The sequence below is a fragment of the Bombus pascuorum genome, chromosome 8 (assembly GCF_905332965.1).
Source record: "Bombus pascuorum chromosome 8, iyBomPasc1.1, whole genome shotgun sequence".
Lineage (NCBI taxonomy): Eukaryota > Metazoa > Arthropoda > Insecta > Hymenoptera > Apidae > Bombus > Bombus pascuorum.
In genome coordinates this window covers 7,383,780-7,403,647 of record NC_083495.1, presented here as the reverse complement: position 1 = coordinate 7,403,647, position 19,868 = coordinate 7,383,780, and the positions used below count along the sequence as shown (strand labels likewise).

The window sequence follows — 19,868 nt, the reverse complement described above, 5'->3', positions numbered from 1 at the left end:
ATGTTTATTATTTGTGAAAATTGCACAATTTTATCTACATATAAAACCTAAATAGTAATGAATCATTTTATTTAAATTTTCTGTTAAATCCATTCATCTCATATTTTACTCCATGTTTTTTTTTTTAATATATTTAACACATTTCGGTTGTTAGCAAAGAACAAAATATACTAAGTTTGATATATATTTAATGAAATTTAACAAAAATTCAAATATATCTTCACTATAAAAATATAATGTAAGTACTACATAAAGGTTGTAAAGAAAATTTATAATATCTACCAATTTCTGATTTTTTATTATTTTTGTTTAATTAGCGAAAAGCGGATGCATCTGCTATTATGTAAATGAAACAACTTCAAAATTATTATTAAAGTCTAATAACGATAAGACGGTTTTTAAATATCATCCAATCGTTGAATGACAACATTTTAGATAATCATTTGGTAATTCCGCATTTTATAAGAACATTGAACCGTAAATTTTATGCTTACATCTTACTATCATCTCTTTGCATATTATATGTATATTTTTTGTGAAAAAATGGTTATTCTCTGAATTGTGTTGTGTACATATACATGATGATAAATAGAACATGTATCTGACGCAATTATAAACGTGGAAATACAGTTATGTTTGTTTGCTGTGGATGATAGGAATAAAATATATATCACTAGTCAATGCTTACTGTGTATACACTAGATAATGTTATATTTTACAATTAGCTACCAGATATAATAAATTTTATAAAGTATCAAATATATTTTTCATTACGCCAATTAATTTATATTCAACTTATTTCTAACTTAACTATCTTACGAAGATTTACATAAGTGGTCAACTCATTCAATAATACATTTGAGCCAAACGATGCAATGTTTCAATCTTAAAAACAATGGAGAAATTTAAAAAGACAAGAAGCAAAATGAACCATATGTATACATACCTATGCATATATATTATACACACTTCCTTTTCTTACCAAAACTCATATCATTTTCCTATTGAAACATGTTAATACGCAATTCAATTCTCATTCTGGAATTTACCAATATCTATGTAACTGAATCAAGAAACAATCCCAGTATCTTCAAGTTCAATATTACATAAACAAACAAGAATCATTTTTAATAATTTTGTTAACCTTAAACGTCCTATTTGACATTTACAAACAAATATCGCATTTGCATTTGGGTATAGCATGAGCCATATATATTGCGTTGACATTAACAGCATCAAATGCAAAATATCTCCGTCTCTTGTCTCTCTCGACAAACCGAAATAAACGAGAGGATTTCGTTCTTTCATAAAATTCCACAGGGTTTTTCCCCACTACTTCCACTACTACTTCCCCCACTACTTCCCCCACTACTTCCCCCACTACTTCCCCCACTACTTCTAACGCCGAACGTTTATCAGGCCGTTTATTCCACCACGCTACCAGTTTACTCATTGGGTCGTGAATCACGTGGTGTTGTTCCGTCATTTCGAGTTCGAGCTCGCAACGAGCAACAGTGCGCGCGGTGAATCAACAGTTCTTGTCGAACCGTTTTGGTACTTGTTACGTTTATGAATCTCAATCTGGTTCAATGCTATTATAATTCTTGCGTTGCTGTTCCGTGATGTTTCATTAACCACGACCGAATCGAACGGGCCTTGCGATCAAATAATCGTGACTGTGAAAGTATACGCAATATGTTCACGTGATAAAACGGATCTTCTGCTTCACACGATAGAAAACAAAACAAACAGTGGCAACGTTGAATCTGGTAAGAGAGAGAATCTTTGCTTTGGAATGGTAATAAGTTTGTTATTCCGATGTTGTGTTCGTTTGATAGTGTTCACGTTGAACAAGTATCGCGTTGTATTATAGATATCGATCTGCTTATATCGATTCTGCAGCTAGCGACTGAATTCTCTTGTTGTACATACCGTAGTCAACGATTTAACTGTGCCAATAGGACAAGAATATAATTATTTTCAAATAAAATAAAAACATGCGAATAATTCAAGTAAATTTCTTATTGATAGAAGTAGTTCTCTAAAGTTATTTATAATCTCTGTAATATGGATATCATCATATGAATATCTTTTTGGAAAACATCGATGTACAGCATTGAAAAACGGACTTCTTTTTAAATTCATAACGTGACGTGCGCTGAGATGTTTAGATTTCCTGCGATGTGTCTTCCAAGAAACAGTTAACGTCTTTTTTTAAATACTAACTTTTTCCTTTTATCATCGATTTATCGATCGAAATTCCTGTGAATTTTCTTGGGCATTACTATTTTTAACGTGAAAGTTAGTGTAAAGAAATATCAGCTTGATTCTATGTGACTCTGAATTTATTTCTTTATCAATGTATGGTAAACAAATAATTTTTTCTACACACGAACTGTCAAAGTGATCTCAATAAGAAATCACGTATTATAAGATATTCGCCATAAGACAAGATATTTATTAGACAGAGAAATAATTTTATTGTATAAACTATGCATAATTTTGCAAAATATATGAACTAGGCAATTTCAATTATGACTAGTTATAAATATTTTAATCTGTAGGATAATAATATTGAATCTTTTAGATGTAACAAAATTCATATTTACAACTCTTAATTTGAACACTTTTGATAAGAATATAGAAGGAAATGACCGTTATATGTGTTTAAATGTATTATCTTATTAATTCATTCTAATTTATCTCAAATACTGTTTTATGATATAATCAAGTATATTTGAAATATTTAAAAATAAATTTTCGAATACACAATTTTAAAATGAAATTTTAAAGTAATGTTTATTCTTAATGGAAAAAGGTATATATTGCAATTCCTCAATTAAAAAAATTAAAATTATAACTGTCATTATTCAGAGATATTATTTTAAAGTATTGCAAAAGTATTTTAGGTTTTATGTCATGTTCTATTAATATTTCTATGATATTTTCAAATATATTGAAAAATCATAGTGCATTTAACATTTACATAATAATTTCTTCTGTCATAACTGTAAATTCTCATTGCTTTTCCTCTATTCCATTATGCTTCTTTAACGAGAACTGATCAACCATAACCTCTTCAAAGAATTAATCTTCCACATCGAATGAGGTATAAAAGTAATATGGTTAGAATTTCGAAAAAATCCTGCATATTATTGGATCGGGGTTTCAAAAATGATCAGAAATTAAAAAATTCGTAGATATAATGGAAAAAATTAATATGAAACGAATTGCAGAGAAGCTGAGATATCGGATATTGCTATAATACGGTATTGAAAACCGGTATTCGTATTTCTTGAAAAGTATTACTTGTTTGACTACGTAGTTTATACTTCCCAGGATTTGCTTACTATATTTAACATAACATTGCTGCAACTATAATTTTTTTATATTTATATCACGAGAAATTGTATTTTACTGCGTAAAGTCTAATATATTCTATGAAGGGGGTGTATTTATACATGCATACATATGTACACATGATATCAATGTAATATCAGAAAGCTGATTATATGGAATATGAAGTATTTAGTTTAGATTTTCCTACATTATTTGTATAAAATAGTATAATTACACTATATTATTGTATTTATTAGAATTTTTTTAACTATGATTTTCTATATTTATATTGTATTTCACTATGAATAATCAGTATCCAATTAAAGTTTAATTATTCTATAAAATGGAGTATAGTATGATATAAATATAGCTAAAGAGACAATTATATACAATCTGTACCAAATATTATATGATGATTACATATCACTTTTATAAGATATTTCTTTATATATTTAAGTAATATATAGAATAATACAATTGCAATATATATTAATATAGAAAATCATATATTTATAAAAAAGTACTAACGTATATAATTGTATAAAATAATAGAGAAACAAAAAATATAAGGAAAAGTCTGATCAATTAAATTAATGAGGAGATTTCAATTAGTCCCAATTACCAGAGATGTTTCAAAGAAATGAAACTGACAAGAAACAAGAAAAGAGCAAAAGTGGAGAAAGAAGAAAGAAATGAGAAATTACTGTTTATATTATTCACATATATATCTCGATATAATATGAATGAATTCGTTATTTTATTTCTATAAGAAATAAAAAAATGATATACTTTAAAAATGAAGTAAACTATACATGTATAACAAATATATAATTGCATGTAGTTACAATGAAGTAAGTTCATGAATTCTTGCTTATTTATACATCTAGACAGAATTAAATCTAATTATGTAAATTAAACGATGATAATTCTTCACACGTTTAAGAGGACATTCAGTTCTAGAAACAAATGAATATTTACGTCGAAATGAAGATACTGACAATAAAAATCATTACACGGAATCGATTTGCTTTTAATACCTAGAAAACAAGTCTATTTAGTTAGACACCTAATTATTAATGTATCAAAATACACATATTGTATAAAGTTTACTCGACATGCTATGCAAATTAAAATCTACTGCAATAGATAATTTTCTCACTAAACTGCGATTATCGGTAAAATACTATTAAATTGTTGCGTTCAAAGAAATCATGATACGAAGTCAATTTTTTATTTCGCTTCTTTCCTGCTTCATCCAGTAATTTATACCTGTTCGCATTGATGAACCCTAGTGGAGAGAACGATATTATATTTCGTATCACAAGGAAATTAATCTTATTGTCTCTATCGCATACACGTCCGACGTTAAAAAACAGAGATTAATGCAACTGTGATAGCACAGGTCTTAAAACCTACCAATCAGGCTTTGATAGATTAAAAGCAGACAATTCACCATTTTTCTTCAACTTAACAAAATGATATCCAGGCACAAAAGAACAATATCTAAAGCGCGGATATTTATGTACTTACAGATTTAAAAAAATGCACAGAATGCAGATAATACAGGTACAAAAACATAAAATATCTAAAATATACCTAATATTCGTTATAGGTTTAGAGAATAAAGGTTTTATACAAAATCTGCATCATAATTGTTTTGTACTTCTGAAGCTCATATTTTATAAAAGAGTCATATAAAGAACCGTGTGTTTTTACAAGTTTATTACAAGTTTAATCTGTAAAAATATTAATAAATATTATAGCCTTATCTTTTGTTTCTCAAGTAAAAGCAGAAAAGGTGTTGGGCTGACTCAAAAGCAAGCTTCATAAATTAATGAAAATTTCTTTTAAAAAATGTATTTTAACTTATTTATCTGTCTAATAGTCTTATCTATCTAGTAATCATTACTACATGTATGTTTGGTAACATCTTGGTCGTTCTCTCTCAGATAAAATCCTTCTTCTTTGATTTCGTACGCATGTACGTGAGCAAACATCAACGAGTTTCACGAAGCAACATTTAGAAGCAAAGAGAATGCCAAACGTCCTTGGTTTGGCTAAATCGACATTGCCTGTCTACCTGTGCACGTAACAGCCATGCAACTAATAGACGATTGCGATTCACATTGCGATTATCTAACTGCAAATTATCGCGGAGTTATTAATTCGAAGATTCACGAAATAATTGTAAAAACTTTGTATTTGTCTGCAATAGAAATTGTTTGAAAAAAAAATAAAAAAAAATAAAAAGATAACAAACGGTGACTATTCTTGCGGAAGTGTAGTTTGTATTCATAGCTTCTGCTGTTGCGAACTGAAGAATAGCTTCATGGAAATACATATTTACTGTGGAATCACGAATGAGATTCTAGTTTTACAAGCTGCAATGTGTGACCGAACGTGTTAGAGTTAACAGAATAACGTTGATCTTTAGATGGGTTCGTAACGATTAAAGTTATTTTAGTAGATTTGGTAGTTTAACCTTGGTAAGTTTGAGAAAAGAAAAAATTGGTGTTAAAAATTGGATAAAACTTGATATGGAGTATATTTTTTAAATTATATATCGTAACAGCGTATTTATTGTAATACGTATTTTCCATTTTATAAAATTAAAAGTAGAAAACAATTTAAAGAATTCTATATTTCAGAATACAATGCAAGAAATATGCACTCAGGATCTTACCGTGTAACATATGTAAATAATATTATATTTCTGCTATCATTCAAGATTGGATCATTCGTATCTAATTTTGTAAGCCTCTGAAGGATGTAGGTACGTCTAACATTTGTCTCTGCATGTTGACAAGATTAAGAAAAATTAATTTATGAGCCTATCAAGTGTCTGTATTTTAAAAGCCCAGTTAGGCTACACGGAGTATGGATGCGGTAAATACACTCTTACACGTATTGAATACAAAACATACATATTTTTTCATATGGATATAATACAGGTAACCGTTTTTCCATTTTTTCGTATAATATTATAGATTTTTTTATGCAGATAATTCTACTAATCGTAATTAATTTAATCGAAATAGTAAATAAATATTTCCTGATTAGAGAAAATTATTTGGAGAATACACCTAATGTTATAAAATTTAACTAAATTTCTTATTATAAAGCCCAAATAAGAGCTTTGTCACCTAACACTATCAGATACAATATTTATATAAAATATATCAAATAATAGCAAGTTCGTAAACAGCCTAAACTAAATTCATTAATCTTCATATTTAAAGAAAAGCGGAAAAAAGAAAGATAAACTTTCTTTTAGTTTGCAACAATGTCTCATTGTTGTTACCAATTTGTTCTCGATTCAAACCATGCAACTGCTCTATCTAATCTCTTATTATTATATAATATATCAAAAATCAGATTACAAACCATTTGAGAGGTCAAGGTTAGATACCTGTTATTTTTTTTTTATACTAATCTTTCATTCTTCTATGTCTGTTACGTTAGTTACCTAATTTCAACATGATTCTTAATAAACAAGAATTGACGAAATTATTTTCGTCTGTATTGAATCTAACAGGATATGTACATACTATTACATATTGTCTCTACGTACGTATGTTTATCAGGATATAATACTAAAACTCGGAAAAGTGGGTCATTAAGGGAATCTAAACGCGTAAGCATATTCCGTTATGTTCGAAACTGTTGCCAAGCTTTATCTAACATTTTTAAATGTACTGACCTAGTCTTACATTCCTGAAATATTCCAATTGCTCCTCAAGAGCATTGTACTAATTGTTATACATGTATAACTCTCTTTAGTTGCTAGATTTAGTGGGAGATTATTGATTTTTTAATATCATGCATAAGCATATTGACGTCTTGACGTATCAAAATTTCCATGTAATTTTGTTAAATAACACAATTTTTTGCTACTTTTTTTTTACTGATGTTTACTGCCGAGCATTATAACATTTTTTACATAACATCTTTTACAATTTTGCTAAATATAATTTTCTGTTGGTTTTTTAATTAACCAGCATAAATCAATTTTCGTGGCTAATAAATAAAATATAACTATGGCATAGTGGTATGTAATATTCAATAGCCATTCGAGTATATAATTTTGAATGTAAAGCATAAATAACAAAAAATGTGAAATAATAATACAGCGAGGTAATAATGTATCAAATGTATGCAAAATTATGGTAATAGATGTATCTCTTAGTAGATGAAAATTATCACAAAGATTGTCAAATTAATTAATGCCGTAGGAGGAAAGAATAGCAAATGATTATTTCAAAATGTTATAGGTCAGTAGATTTCCAGCAATCTGTTCTTTCATAGTACAGTCAGCACGTAACAAACAAATCCGAAAAGAAATTGCATACTAATGCATAGCTGAATGATTCGAATTGACCTTTGCTGGTCTTTTTCTTGGAAGCAGGTATCATTATTTACTACACGTATTTTTAGTCTCATTTCTTATAGAATGATGTCAGAATAGCGCGTTCAAATCTTTGTCGAAATCATTCTTAGAGATTTTGTTTGCCCTGTACTTCTGAGTATTCTATTTTATCATATCTTCGAGGGAAACTGAAATTCTAAGTAAAATAAAATATATCTCTTGTGTATTTGATAGCTAAATTATTATGTTACGTTTAAGACAATAAACTATGTTCGATCCATTGCTTGTAGTTTATGCACTTTTTATTTTAAGTTACACTGTTCAATTATATTAATCTAACTAATTAAAATAATTACTTTAAATTAAAGTAACTGTAACACCTAACGAATAGAGTTTACTAAGGTATTAATCATAGTTTTATCCCGTTTGAAGCGACTATAAGCAATAAACTAAAGAAAAATATTTACTCACACGATTATTCAAGTTCGGCTGTAGTTTTGCAAAAATTGAAATTCCTCCAAGAAATCACAAAATTACGAAGGATATGTCTATATTTTATTGTCTTTCCAAGTATCTACAGCTGTATTAAAAGATTTATATTAATCAACAAGTAGCTAGATACGTATCATAACTTACTATATTTATATATTGGCCTGATTGTATCACTTACATAACAATTACATACCTTAATTTATCATATAGGTGGAATGACAAGATATAATTAAATTCATGAGTGTAGCTTAGTAGATATAACACATTGACGCACGATATGATAACAAGAAGAAAGGTGGATAAAACGTATTTTAACGCAACTAAATTTTAAGATGTGAAATCTACTTAAATAAATTGAAATAAATTAATCTAAACAAATTTCATCATACAACGTTTAAATATATTTATTCTTTAAAAGATATTTGAAAGACTAAATATATCTACCAATTATTGCAACGTTATATTGCTGTTCCTAAAGTCTATATTTTGTAACAATCTTAATGAGAACAATTTGAAAATGTCAGTCATACTTTTACTGACATCGCCTTTATCTCGTTTTTATTAAAAAAAATTATTTCTAAATATTTGAAGTAACAGTGTTGTACATACATAGGTATGAATTTTCTTTAAAGTATTTCTCCAAACTATTGCAACTTCTTTTAAAATATATATTTTACAACTTATCAAGATCAACGATAATTTAATTAAATTTAATTCGTACGCGATTAACTTGCGAATCGTAAAATTTTCTTTACTCCCAAGTCTGATTGCTATCTATCAATCGTGAATGAAAATCACTTTCTCCGTTATTACTCCGCTATTATCGTCGATACTCTTGAGCGCGGTTGAAAATGTAAGAAAAATATGAAGCGTCAGTATCGATAAATAAATTGCTTGGTACGAAACACAACAAATTTCGCAATCGTTTCATAAATTTACACAGGAAGGGTTAAATCAGTGATTCTTTTATCTGTCGTTATCATTGCTTTCAGGAAGTAGAAATCTCATGCTTAAAGAAATGTTGGGACAGATATGTTTGATATTGAATTCACTATACGTACTTTCGATCATACTACGTACACAAGTTTGCAATAAATATATTCAGAAAATATCAAAAATATATGAAATATCCAAATATACACAGTACGCGTTCTAATATTTATCAGTTACTCTTAATGTTTACGCTTTTAATTGCATTCACAAAAATTTACATTCGCAGTCTACTTATCACGTTCGACCTTCGTAGAAGCTCCTTCAAATGCATACCCGTATGCATTACGCGTTTTGCAATGAGTCGCGAAACGAGGCGTGCCTCGAGCGAACGTGTGTAACTACTACTCGGGTCATTAGCCCGGATGTACGTTGCGTAGAATACAGTTGTGAAGGATTCGATACGTGGCAGGCATGATATTTCGACATTCCTTTCGCTGAGAGAACTTGATGACACTTTTCTCTCAATCCGACTGATCTTAGAGAGAACCGAGTAACGCGCATAATCACGCCTAATCGACGATCAGTTGCGATTGTAGAGGTTCATTGTGAAATGAGTTCTTGATACTTGTTCTTTGATTAAACGACAAAGACTTCCTGTTTGGTCTGAGTCATTCACGTTCGCGTATATAATCGGGTATGAGAAAAGTAGAAGATAAGTGTAGTTAATGAGTTGTAGCTTATAGATTTAAAATAATCCTTTCGTGAGACCAAATCCCATACGACGGTTTGAAAGCCAACATCTCCAAATTATTAAATCCCCGATCACCAAATCTAGAATGGTTTAACTATTCTACTATACTCTGCGATGCGAAGTGTTTCTTTCGAAGGAACAAAAAAGCGTGAAGATTTTCGTAGATAATTTTACGGTGCACACTTTCCTACACAAGAAACTATGTTTGCGTCGGGACATTAGCATTCAGAAGGTTTTCGTTTTAATGACTATAACAATGCTTTTCATTTGTTAATGTCCATCGTTCTCAATTTACTTCCGAAAGGTCATTAGCGACGAGTAACAACCAGCTCGGTCGAGAACCATCCCGGAGAATTCCTGCGACACTTGATTAATTGATTCGGACTCTCAGCTTCGTCCAGATATCGCTCACCCGCTTCAGCGTTTTGGACGTATGCAAGTACATTATAACCAGCCAACAACTATTGTCCTTTTTTTCTGTTCGGCAAAAACCGATCAGCAGACACATTTTTGAGACTTCATGCGTGCTTGTGCATTGCTAGACGCACAGTCGAGTTTAGGAATCTCTAGGAGTCTCGTGCTGGTTTTTCAACAGCGAACGTCTCTAAGCAGTCGCGTAATAGTATCGTTCAATCGGTCGAAACAATCGGTGATTATCTTATCCAAGCTTTTCATTCGTCAGAATCTATCAGCACTCGGAGAGATCAGTTCTCGCCCGAGCTTTCCAACCATCAGCATCTTCAAGGATTCGTGAAGTGTATCGTCCACTCCATTGTCTTATTAAGACAATTATAATTTAGTCTTAGTCAATCGAATAGAACATTTTCCAGTCTCAGTCGTGCTTCACGTTTCGAATCGGAGTCCACTCTCAGCAGTAGAAAAATGAAGCGTCCTTTGCGCACTTGTAACTATCAGTTCGTATCGTCTCAGCGTTCGAAAGGGATCATTGAATCATCCATTCGTACATTTTGTCTCAGCAAGTTTGTCTGAGACAAGAGACGTTCTGAAATCTTCTCATCGTTCGAAGAACACCCATTAGCGTCGTTGACAGTTAGCATTCGAATATCCACTACCCTTTCTCGTGGATAAATTAGTCGAAGTTAATTCGGGGGCAACAAGCGCAGTGTAATTGACATCGAACATGCGCGCACAACGGGAGCTTTATCATCGCATAAGAAAGTAACCGCGGTAATCTGATTCGTCGTACCGCTGCTTCCGATCCCTCTTAATAATTCTCGAAGAATACGATTTTCAACGGAGCTTGACGCGATTTTGACAGGGAAAAAACCTTTCTTGTTCGCAGTGTACGTCGATCGAATACCATGGGACTCAACAGGATGATCGAATTCTCCCTACGCTATTGGATCATCCTCTGGATGGTCATCGTTACAACGTGTTATGCATTTAAAGGACAATGTCCACAGCAATACGCTTGTACCTGTCTTTCAGCGCCAAACGGGGACTATGAGATAAACTGCCCAACAGACGAGAATTCAGCCTTCATCATAAACGTTCAGCAACATGTTTTTATTAAGGTAAGCACGAGTGACTCATTCATGCTTTTTAAAGAGAGTCGTACGCGGGAACTCATCGAGAAAGAACGTAACCGTACATCGTACGCAGTATCGTACAAAGCACATGATTTCGTGAGTTCCATGTAAAACGTATTCTGGAAATTATTTTACGTATTTTCGTGTTACTTTTAAATATAACTTTAAGAAGAGATAAAGATGTTTCTTTTGTTCTGCATCTCCGTACGCATATCCGTGTCAGTATCTTGTTAATTTTCTTATTGTTCCCTCTTTTATGATTGAAGGTCACACACACGATGAATCACATTTTTCTTTTTTCTTTTTTAATAACAAGAGGAGTAATTTTAAAATTTCATACACGTACAATAGAACTTCTATACGAAACACAGTAATGCTCAGCTTCAAATATACCAATTTATAGCTGAGTCTCTATTATCCAAATTGCAGTTCTCAAGACTCTTCTGAATTAATAAATTATTCTCCTTTTAAATGTGTCGTATGTGGAACTTGGAATACTTCTCTTCAATTACCAAGTGTTCACAAAAATGGAAATCACGTGTTCCATGTGTAATCTTTAATTGCATGATTAAACAAATCGTGCGTTATTAAGTTCCGTTTGATATGAGATAAATTAACGATGGTTGGAATTACATTTTAGCGTCTGCATTTTGATATCAACAATTCTAAATTGTTTTTTTTCTTATTTTTTTTTCTTGATATAAGACGTTTGATGTTCTATCAATTAATTACACAATTCTATTCGTCATTTTCTTAAGACTTATGCCAAATACAGGTACGATAAACCGTTCATCTCTTCTCACCTGTTTTGTACGATCGTTTAACCATTTATAATAATTTCACAAAAACAAAAATCTGTTCATAGAGTAGTTTTATTAAATAAATATTAATACAGTTAAGAAATGGCAATAGTTAAGCTTTTCAAAATATTTTTTATTGTTAGGAGATCGAAGTGATTCCCACATTTCATGTAATTTTTTGTAACTCACTTTCTTTACGTGTAAATTATTTATGTACCGCGCCGTGATACGGTTAAAATAAATCGAACGTTTCTGCTGTGAAACTTGACAACGCTATTGTTCATAACGTTGTTAATATCATGAAATTGTGAAATTCTAGTAAAAAATATATTCATAGTATATTCAAATAAATTTCGAAGTAAAAACGTTTAAACGTAAAACTAGAAGATCAATATCCTCTTACAGTTACATGCTTCGCGAAACTTTCACTTTCCATTACACAACAATTTACGTAGAAAGGCTATCGCAATCATTATCGGGCCACAGAAAATTTCTGTAACCACAATGTGTAACCCAATTCAATGCAATAATAACAAAATAAATTTTCCACTACAACAGCCCTTGCGACGATAAGTAGCGTTTCGAAATATATAGACTCGTATTTACGCCTGGGAAATGACTTCAATTCACAGAAATAAAACTTTCTTTATTGTTTATCTATATATTTAACTAGATGATTTATACGTAATATTAATATTGAATAGTTTTATCTCATTTTGTAACTGGCACTCAAAAAAAAAGTATATATAAATTTATATTGTGTATATATATATTAAATAGTTTTATGAAATATAATATTTATTTAATTTTTATTGACAGAATGAGCTCTCAAATTTTGTATATCATACGATGAAATAATAAAAAAATGAGGCAAAGTATAAAATGTTCCGCTAGATAAGAACCTACGTTATAAATTTATTGAAAGTGTGATCCAAAGCGTAGAATTATAATAAAAGAAATCTTTATTTGCAAAATGGATAAACAATACAAGATCGCACTCATTAGCGCTACTTATACAGATTCCTTTCGAAGACTAACAGATAAAAGAACATATTGTATAATCGTATATGTCCATTTCTATTATCTCTGAAAGATCGTCATTAACAGAAGATCGATTCTCACAGATCGAGGATATTTTTCAAAATATCTTACTAAAAACATTTCTTACTTTTTCAGACTCAGTGCCGTAATTCACCGCAATGGACCGACTTCCACGTAAACGATTTAACACACACGGACGACATAGAATCTATATACTTCAGGATGTGCACTTTACCGACGAACCTAAGTCTAGGAGAAATCGCGAAGAGATTCGGCGTACGAAGCGTAAAGAGTCTGGCGTTTGAGTCATATGAACAACTAGGCCCGGCGATCAACAGAACACACCTACAAAAATTACCAGATCTACAACGGTTAACTTTATCCAGCAACGGTTTAACCAACCTTAGCAGCGATCTATTTGCTGATATACCTCAACTAGCCTGGCTCGATTTACGCGAGAACCGCGTACATTTGTCACCTGGAATCTTTAAATATACACCCAATTTAACGGTGCTCGAATTGGGTATGAATATGATGGGCAACATCGAACCAAGTATATTAAATCCATTAGGAAAACTGCGATTTTTAAATTTATGGCAGAACAAGTTTACGGAGATTAAGCCAGGTACATTCGACAAGCTCAAGACTCTGAATTCCTTGGACTTGAACGGAAACGAATTGACTACTTTGCCAAAAGATATTTTCGCGAAATTGGAGAATCTGGAAGCGTTAAATTTGTTTTCCAACAATTTTTCATCGTTGCCAGAAGGTCTACTAGAGCATAATGTCGGATTGAAAGAGGTGAATTTGTATGCTAATAAAAGAAACATGACTACATTGCCAAATAGATTGTTCGCGAATTTGAAGAACCTCATTACGGTGGAATTAAGAAGCAATGGTTTGAAGGAAGTGCCAGCTGATCTGTTTCGTGGTTCCTTTTCATTGAGAAACATTAGCTTGCAGAGAAATTATATTGAATCACTCCCTGAAGACCTCTTTAACGGATTGGAACATCTATCGAAATTGTTTCTTAATTACAACGAACTGACGTCATTGCCTGATGAAATCTTCTTGCATTTGAAACATTTGATTACGTTGGATTTGTCCAAGAATCACCTTACTTCGATATCTGGGTAAGATGTTACTACAATGGAATTAAAATAATAGAATAATAATTTATTATCAGAGAATGGTAATAGGTAAAAAGTTCACAAAATTACAAATTTTACTTTTATTTTGATTCATGAGGAATAATTGGAATTCATGTCAGGTATTGAGAACAAAGGTAGAATAGCTTACATCTTTTCTGAATAAGAGCTTATAGCATTAATTTGTTTCCATAAATATAAAAATAGAGGAATTTATTTTTTTCCAAATTAAATGGAGATAATATAAAGAAATATATCATTTGTGCTCGTATCTATTTTAAGCAACAAACTACTTAATTTGCTAAATATTGAGACTATATCCATTTTTCAGTTCGTTCTCTCCACTATCTATGATTCCTTCAAATAATGAATTTGAATAAGTGGGTGTAATTTAATCAGACACTATCTAAAATGTCGCTTCAATAAATGAGATTCAGATAAATGGAGTTTTACTCTAATTCTAATTTGCTATTGAGTATACAATCAAGTAATTAACATGATGATTTTATGATACTGAAAAAATAATAAAACAAGTTTGATAGTAACGACTTTTAAAAAATAATCACATAAGAAATTAATACATTATTGCTTTAATCTACCAGAAAATTTCAAATTTAACTTTATAATAAAATTAAAAATGTCAAATATGTACTTGCTCTTAGTAGAACATATTTTATAAAAGTATTTGTTACTCTTAAAAAATGAATAACTGTTAATAAAAACAATTCATGCAATTTTTACTATGTCTTGCATATACTACAAATATAATATTTTAAATATTCTATCTAAAAATGTAAAAACGTTTACCAACTTTATTGAAGAGCGACATTTTGGAGTTACCTAAAATTTTCCTTTATTTGGAATGTTTCAGATCTATCTTTAAAAGTTTAAAATCACTGGAATACCTGAATATGTCAGAAAATAAATTAAAAGTGATAGAAGACACGAGTTTCTTTTCCTTGACTAAACTACGGATAGCGCAATTCTCTCATAATTATCTTAAATTTAATACCTCAATTAATACCTATCCAGATGATTTTGGGAATAAATCAGTTTTTCATACTTGTACTGCTTTACAAGAGTTACATTTGGCCAACAATAATATTTCAGAAATATATAGTGATTGGACCATAGGCAGTTTAAAGCTGCGAATTTTGGATCTCCGATTCAACCAGATAACGCAAATATCGGTAAGATAATATGCCAGAAATATTATTTATTATTATAACAAATAAGCAAATCTTTTAGTTGTTTTTATTTCTATATTAATGAACTTTTAAAACTATGAATATGTTCTGCTATTTTTAATTAATTACATCATAAATTATTCCATTTAAAATTTCTTTTTTCAGGCCGAAAATCTACAATTTCTATCGAATGATATTAAAGTGGACCTTACACACAATCAAATAAAATATATCTACTTATCTACAGCTGAAAGATTGGCGAAATTTCAAACGAATCCTCGTAACGTAATAATATACGTTGAAAATAATCCTATTGTTTGCGACTGTGATTTATACGACTTTCTTCGTTACATGGACGGAAGAATGCACCCTTACGTACAAAACTTTTTCCATATAATACCGGGACACTTGAAGTGTCAAAGTCCAGACTGGCTTGCAGATATAGAAATAGCAAATTTGAGATCAAAGAAATTAAAGTGTCAAGTGTCAGATCCTTGTCCTGAAGAGTGCAATTGTTGGTTGAAACGTGACAGTAAAGCATTTCTAATTGATTGTTCGTACAAAAATTTGACACATGTGCCACATTTGACAAACATCACGACTTTGCCATCTCAAGTATTTCAGAAACTCGAGTTAAATCTCACAGGCAATAAACTGACCAGAATGTCGCCAATAGCTGAAATCGGTTCAAATAATACGCAGATATCCAAATTGCTGTTGTCGAACAATAATATCGATGACATATCTGTAGATGAGTTGCCATCGAACATTGAGGTATGTGAAATATAAATCTTCCTTATCTTTAAGATTGTTATCTATTACAGATTTCATCTTTAATATACTACTATTTATCAATGATTAGCATTATCGGTGCAATATCACCAGTCCTTTATAAAATCGATAATATTTCCAAACAATCTTAGTACCAATAGGATAAATTTTGAATTTTTTAGGTTTTGGAGCTACACAACAATAATATTAGCAGATTGAACTCAGATGTTTTGCAATTCATGAACAATACCTCCTTAATGACAGTGACATTAGACGGAAATCCATGGATATGCGACTGCGACACAAGAGATTTTCTCAATTTCATTCAAACGAAAGTTATAGAAATCCCCAATTCCTTGAAGATTACCTGCAGAGACATGAACGTGCCGATGTTGAAGATGACAGCGACAGATCTTTGTTCCACGAACATTATAATAATAATCGTGATCAGTGTGGTCACAGCTGTCACTGGTCTAATAATCGGTGTGCTAGCAGCACTATATTACCGATATCAACGAGAAATCAAAGTTTGGCTATACGCACATCAACTTTGCTTGTGGTTAGTAACCGAGGACGAACTGGACAAAGATAAGCTGTACGATGCATTCATAAGTTATTCGCATAAAGACGAAGACTTTATCGTGAACGAGTTAGTGCCAAAACTAGAGAGTGGTCCAAAACCGTTCAAACTGTGTCTGCATTTTCGTGATTGGTTAGCTGGAGAGTGGATACCGACACAAATCGCGCGATCCGTTCAGGATTCTAGGCGAACAGTAGTAGTTTTATCACCTAACTTTTTAGAGAGTGTTTGGGGACGAATGGAGTTTAGAGCAGCTCATAGTCAAGCTCTCAGCGAAGGTAGAGCGCGAGTTATTTTAATTTTGTACGGCGAAATTGGTCCTACAGACGATTTGGATCCAGAACTTAAGGCGTATTTGAGTATGAACACGTATGTGAAATGGGGTGATCCTTGGTTCTGGGATAAATTGCGATATGCGCTACCACATGCGCTACCACATAGGCTATCACGTGAGGTACCAAATCCTTCACAATTAGCAAAGTATCGTGTATGTAAAAAATTCTTTGCAAATCCGTGCATACAAATTAACGGTGAGAAGAAAGACCTTATTTATCCGAATGGTGTTCCTGAAACACCCCCTGCAGCTAGCACTCCACCGGCAGATTCTCTTAAAGCATTTATATGCGATGAGACAAACAATAAAGAAGATTTTAAAAATCTGTCTCCAACAAATAACGCCAAGCTCATTCTTTTGCCTGAGGACTTAATAAAGCATAATCTCCTTAATAAGGTACAATGTACCACCGTGTAATGAGATCATCGTATACGTCCAAGAATATACGAAACATTTTCAAGGCGGAACTATTCTTTAAACAAAAACCTCAAATTACTCATTTTGTGTCTGTGTTTGTGAAACCACTTACAAGAATTACCAAATTTATAACTTTTAACTTTATCGGTAAACGGTTTAACCAACTTAAGCAACGATGCTTTTGCTTATCTACCTCAACTAGTCTAACTCGATTTGGCTTATTCTCTAAGAGTTTGGGAAAAAATCATGTTTCCACAATTGTATTGTTTTACAAGAATTATATTTGGCCAGAAACAATATTTCGAGAATATGTAGTGATTGGACCATAGCCAGTTTACAGCTACGAATTTTGGGTCTTCAATTTCTATCAGATAACGCAAATATTGGTGAGATAATATATTAAAAATATTATTCATTATACATTATGACATATTAATATATTTATTAGTTACTTTTATTTCTTTATTAAGGAACTTGTAAAACTTTGAAAACGTGTTTTACAATTTTTTATAAACTACTTTATAGATATTTTATTGCAATTACAAATAACAGTAAAATAATAAATAAAATATTGTTTTTCAGGCCAAAGATCTGCAATTCCTATCCAATGACATTAACGTGAATCTTACATATATAATAATAGAACAAAACACATCTAATCTTCAGTCGAGGGATTAGCGCAATTTAATCGTAACATAATGATATACATTGAAAACAATCCTATTGTTTGCAATTGTGATTTATACAACTTTCTTCGTTACATGGATGGAAAAATACACCTCTACGTACCAAATTAACTTGTAATCGTAGAAATAGCAAAGTTAAGGTTAAAGAAATTAAGATGCAAGAGTTGTATCCTTGTTCTGACAAGTGCACGTGTTGGTTGAAACGAGACGATAAAGCAATTCTAATTGATCATTCACGCAAACATTTGACACATGTTCCAAGAAATAATCTCACCCCATAAACTCGAATTAAATCTCACAGACAAAAAACTGATCAGAATACCACTAAATAATATGTAAATATCCATATGTAGTGCAATGTTGAAAATTCTTTATCATCTTTACTCTATTATCTCATTTATAAGTTTATAAATTTGTTTCATAAAACTTTAAATATCACCATAAGTAAACGTTGAAGACAAATTACATGTAATGACTGAAGAAACTTAGTTTTAAATTTATGAGATTAATGTAAATAAGTATTTTTTGTAATTTTAAATGACTTCTGACTTATAATATGTTCCCACTACTATAGTGAAGTAGATTATTATTATAAAAATAGGATAAATATCGAGCTAAATATTTTTTAGAATTATTTTTATACCATAAAATTTATTTCTCCTTAGTGTAAACTTTATGTATGTATACCATGAATTTCTGTCTATCACTATAAGATAAAGTTCCATAATAATTTTATTTAATAATTGTACATAATCAATAAATATTTAGCATATAATATTCCTGAGATATAATTAAGTATACATACATAAAATAGAAATTAATAGCAATATAATTGTCACAATCTATCTTATCATTTTAATTTTCAATATAAGCCTAAGATCACATACGAATTTATATTGCACATAAGTAGATATGGTACATTACTTTATATTCATTATTTTATTGCTCAATTTTATGAGCAATTTTATTATTTGATCAGCTCGATAATTTTTTTACAATCATTATTAAAAATCGAAAGTAAATTGTCCATCTTTCAATAAAAGACGACCATAAAGACACTAATCAGAAATTTCGATTAGAAAAATAAAGAATCTCACTATAAATTGATAATTTCGCTATTAATAATTTTTTATTGTATTGTACTTCGATATGTTAACCCTTAACGGTCGATAATTTATTTTGTAATACTCACCTCTAAAGCTACAGAATATTGGTTAAACTATAGCATAAATAAATAAATACAAATGGAAACGAAATTCTTTATGTTTCTGTAGTAGAACTGTGCTATGAGTGTGATAAGTATGAAGTTCCCTACAGCCGGGCGCTTCGACCATTAAGGGCGCAAATAATTTTATTATACAGTTATTATTAAAAAAGTACCTGAGAAATAAATATTCATATAATCTTCCATAAATATTGTAAAAGCTTATAATTGTATATTTCCCACATTTAATTATTGTAATCATTTTTCGA

At 30.7% G+C, this 19,868-nt stretch overlaps 2 protein-coding genes across 2 annotated transcripts in view; one reads left to right on the top strand and one right to left on the bottom strand.

Moving 5' to 3' along the window:
- LOC132910009 (cation-independent mannose-6-phosphate receptor) overlaps positions 1-19,868 on the bottom strand; it is a 35,259-nt gene that overhangs the window by 11,368 nt on the left and 4,023 nt on the right. The gene's annotated exons all lie outside the window — the stretch shown is intronic.
- LOC132910006 (protein toll-like) lies at positions 1,416-19,809 on the top strand. Its single transcript, XM_060965351.1, has 7 exons — positions 1,416-1,769; positions 11,185-11,416; positions 13,408-14,405; positions 15,292-15,610; positions 15,773-16,381; positions 16,561-18,095; positions 18,292-19,809. Exons 2-6 carry the CDS (start codon positions 11,204-11,206, stop codon positions 17,707-17,709), a joined length of 3,288 nt encoding a protein of 1,095 aa, XP_060821334.1. The 5' UTR covers positions 1,416-1,769; positions 11,185-11,203; the 3' UTR covers positions 17,710-18,095; positions 18,292-19,809.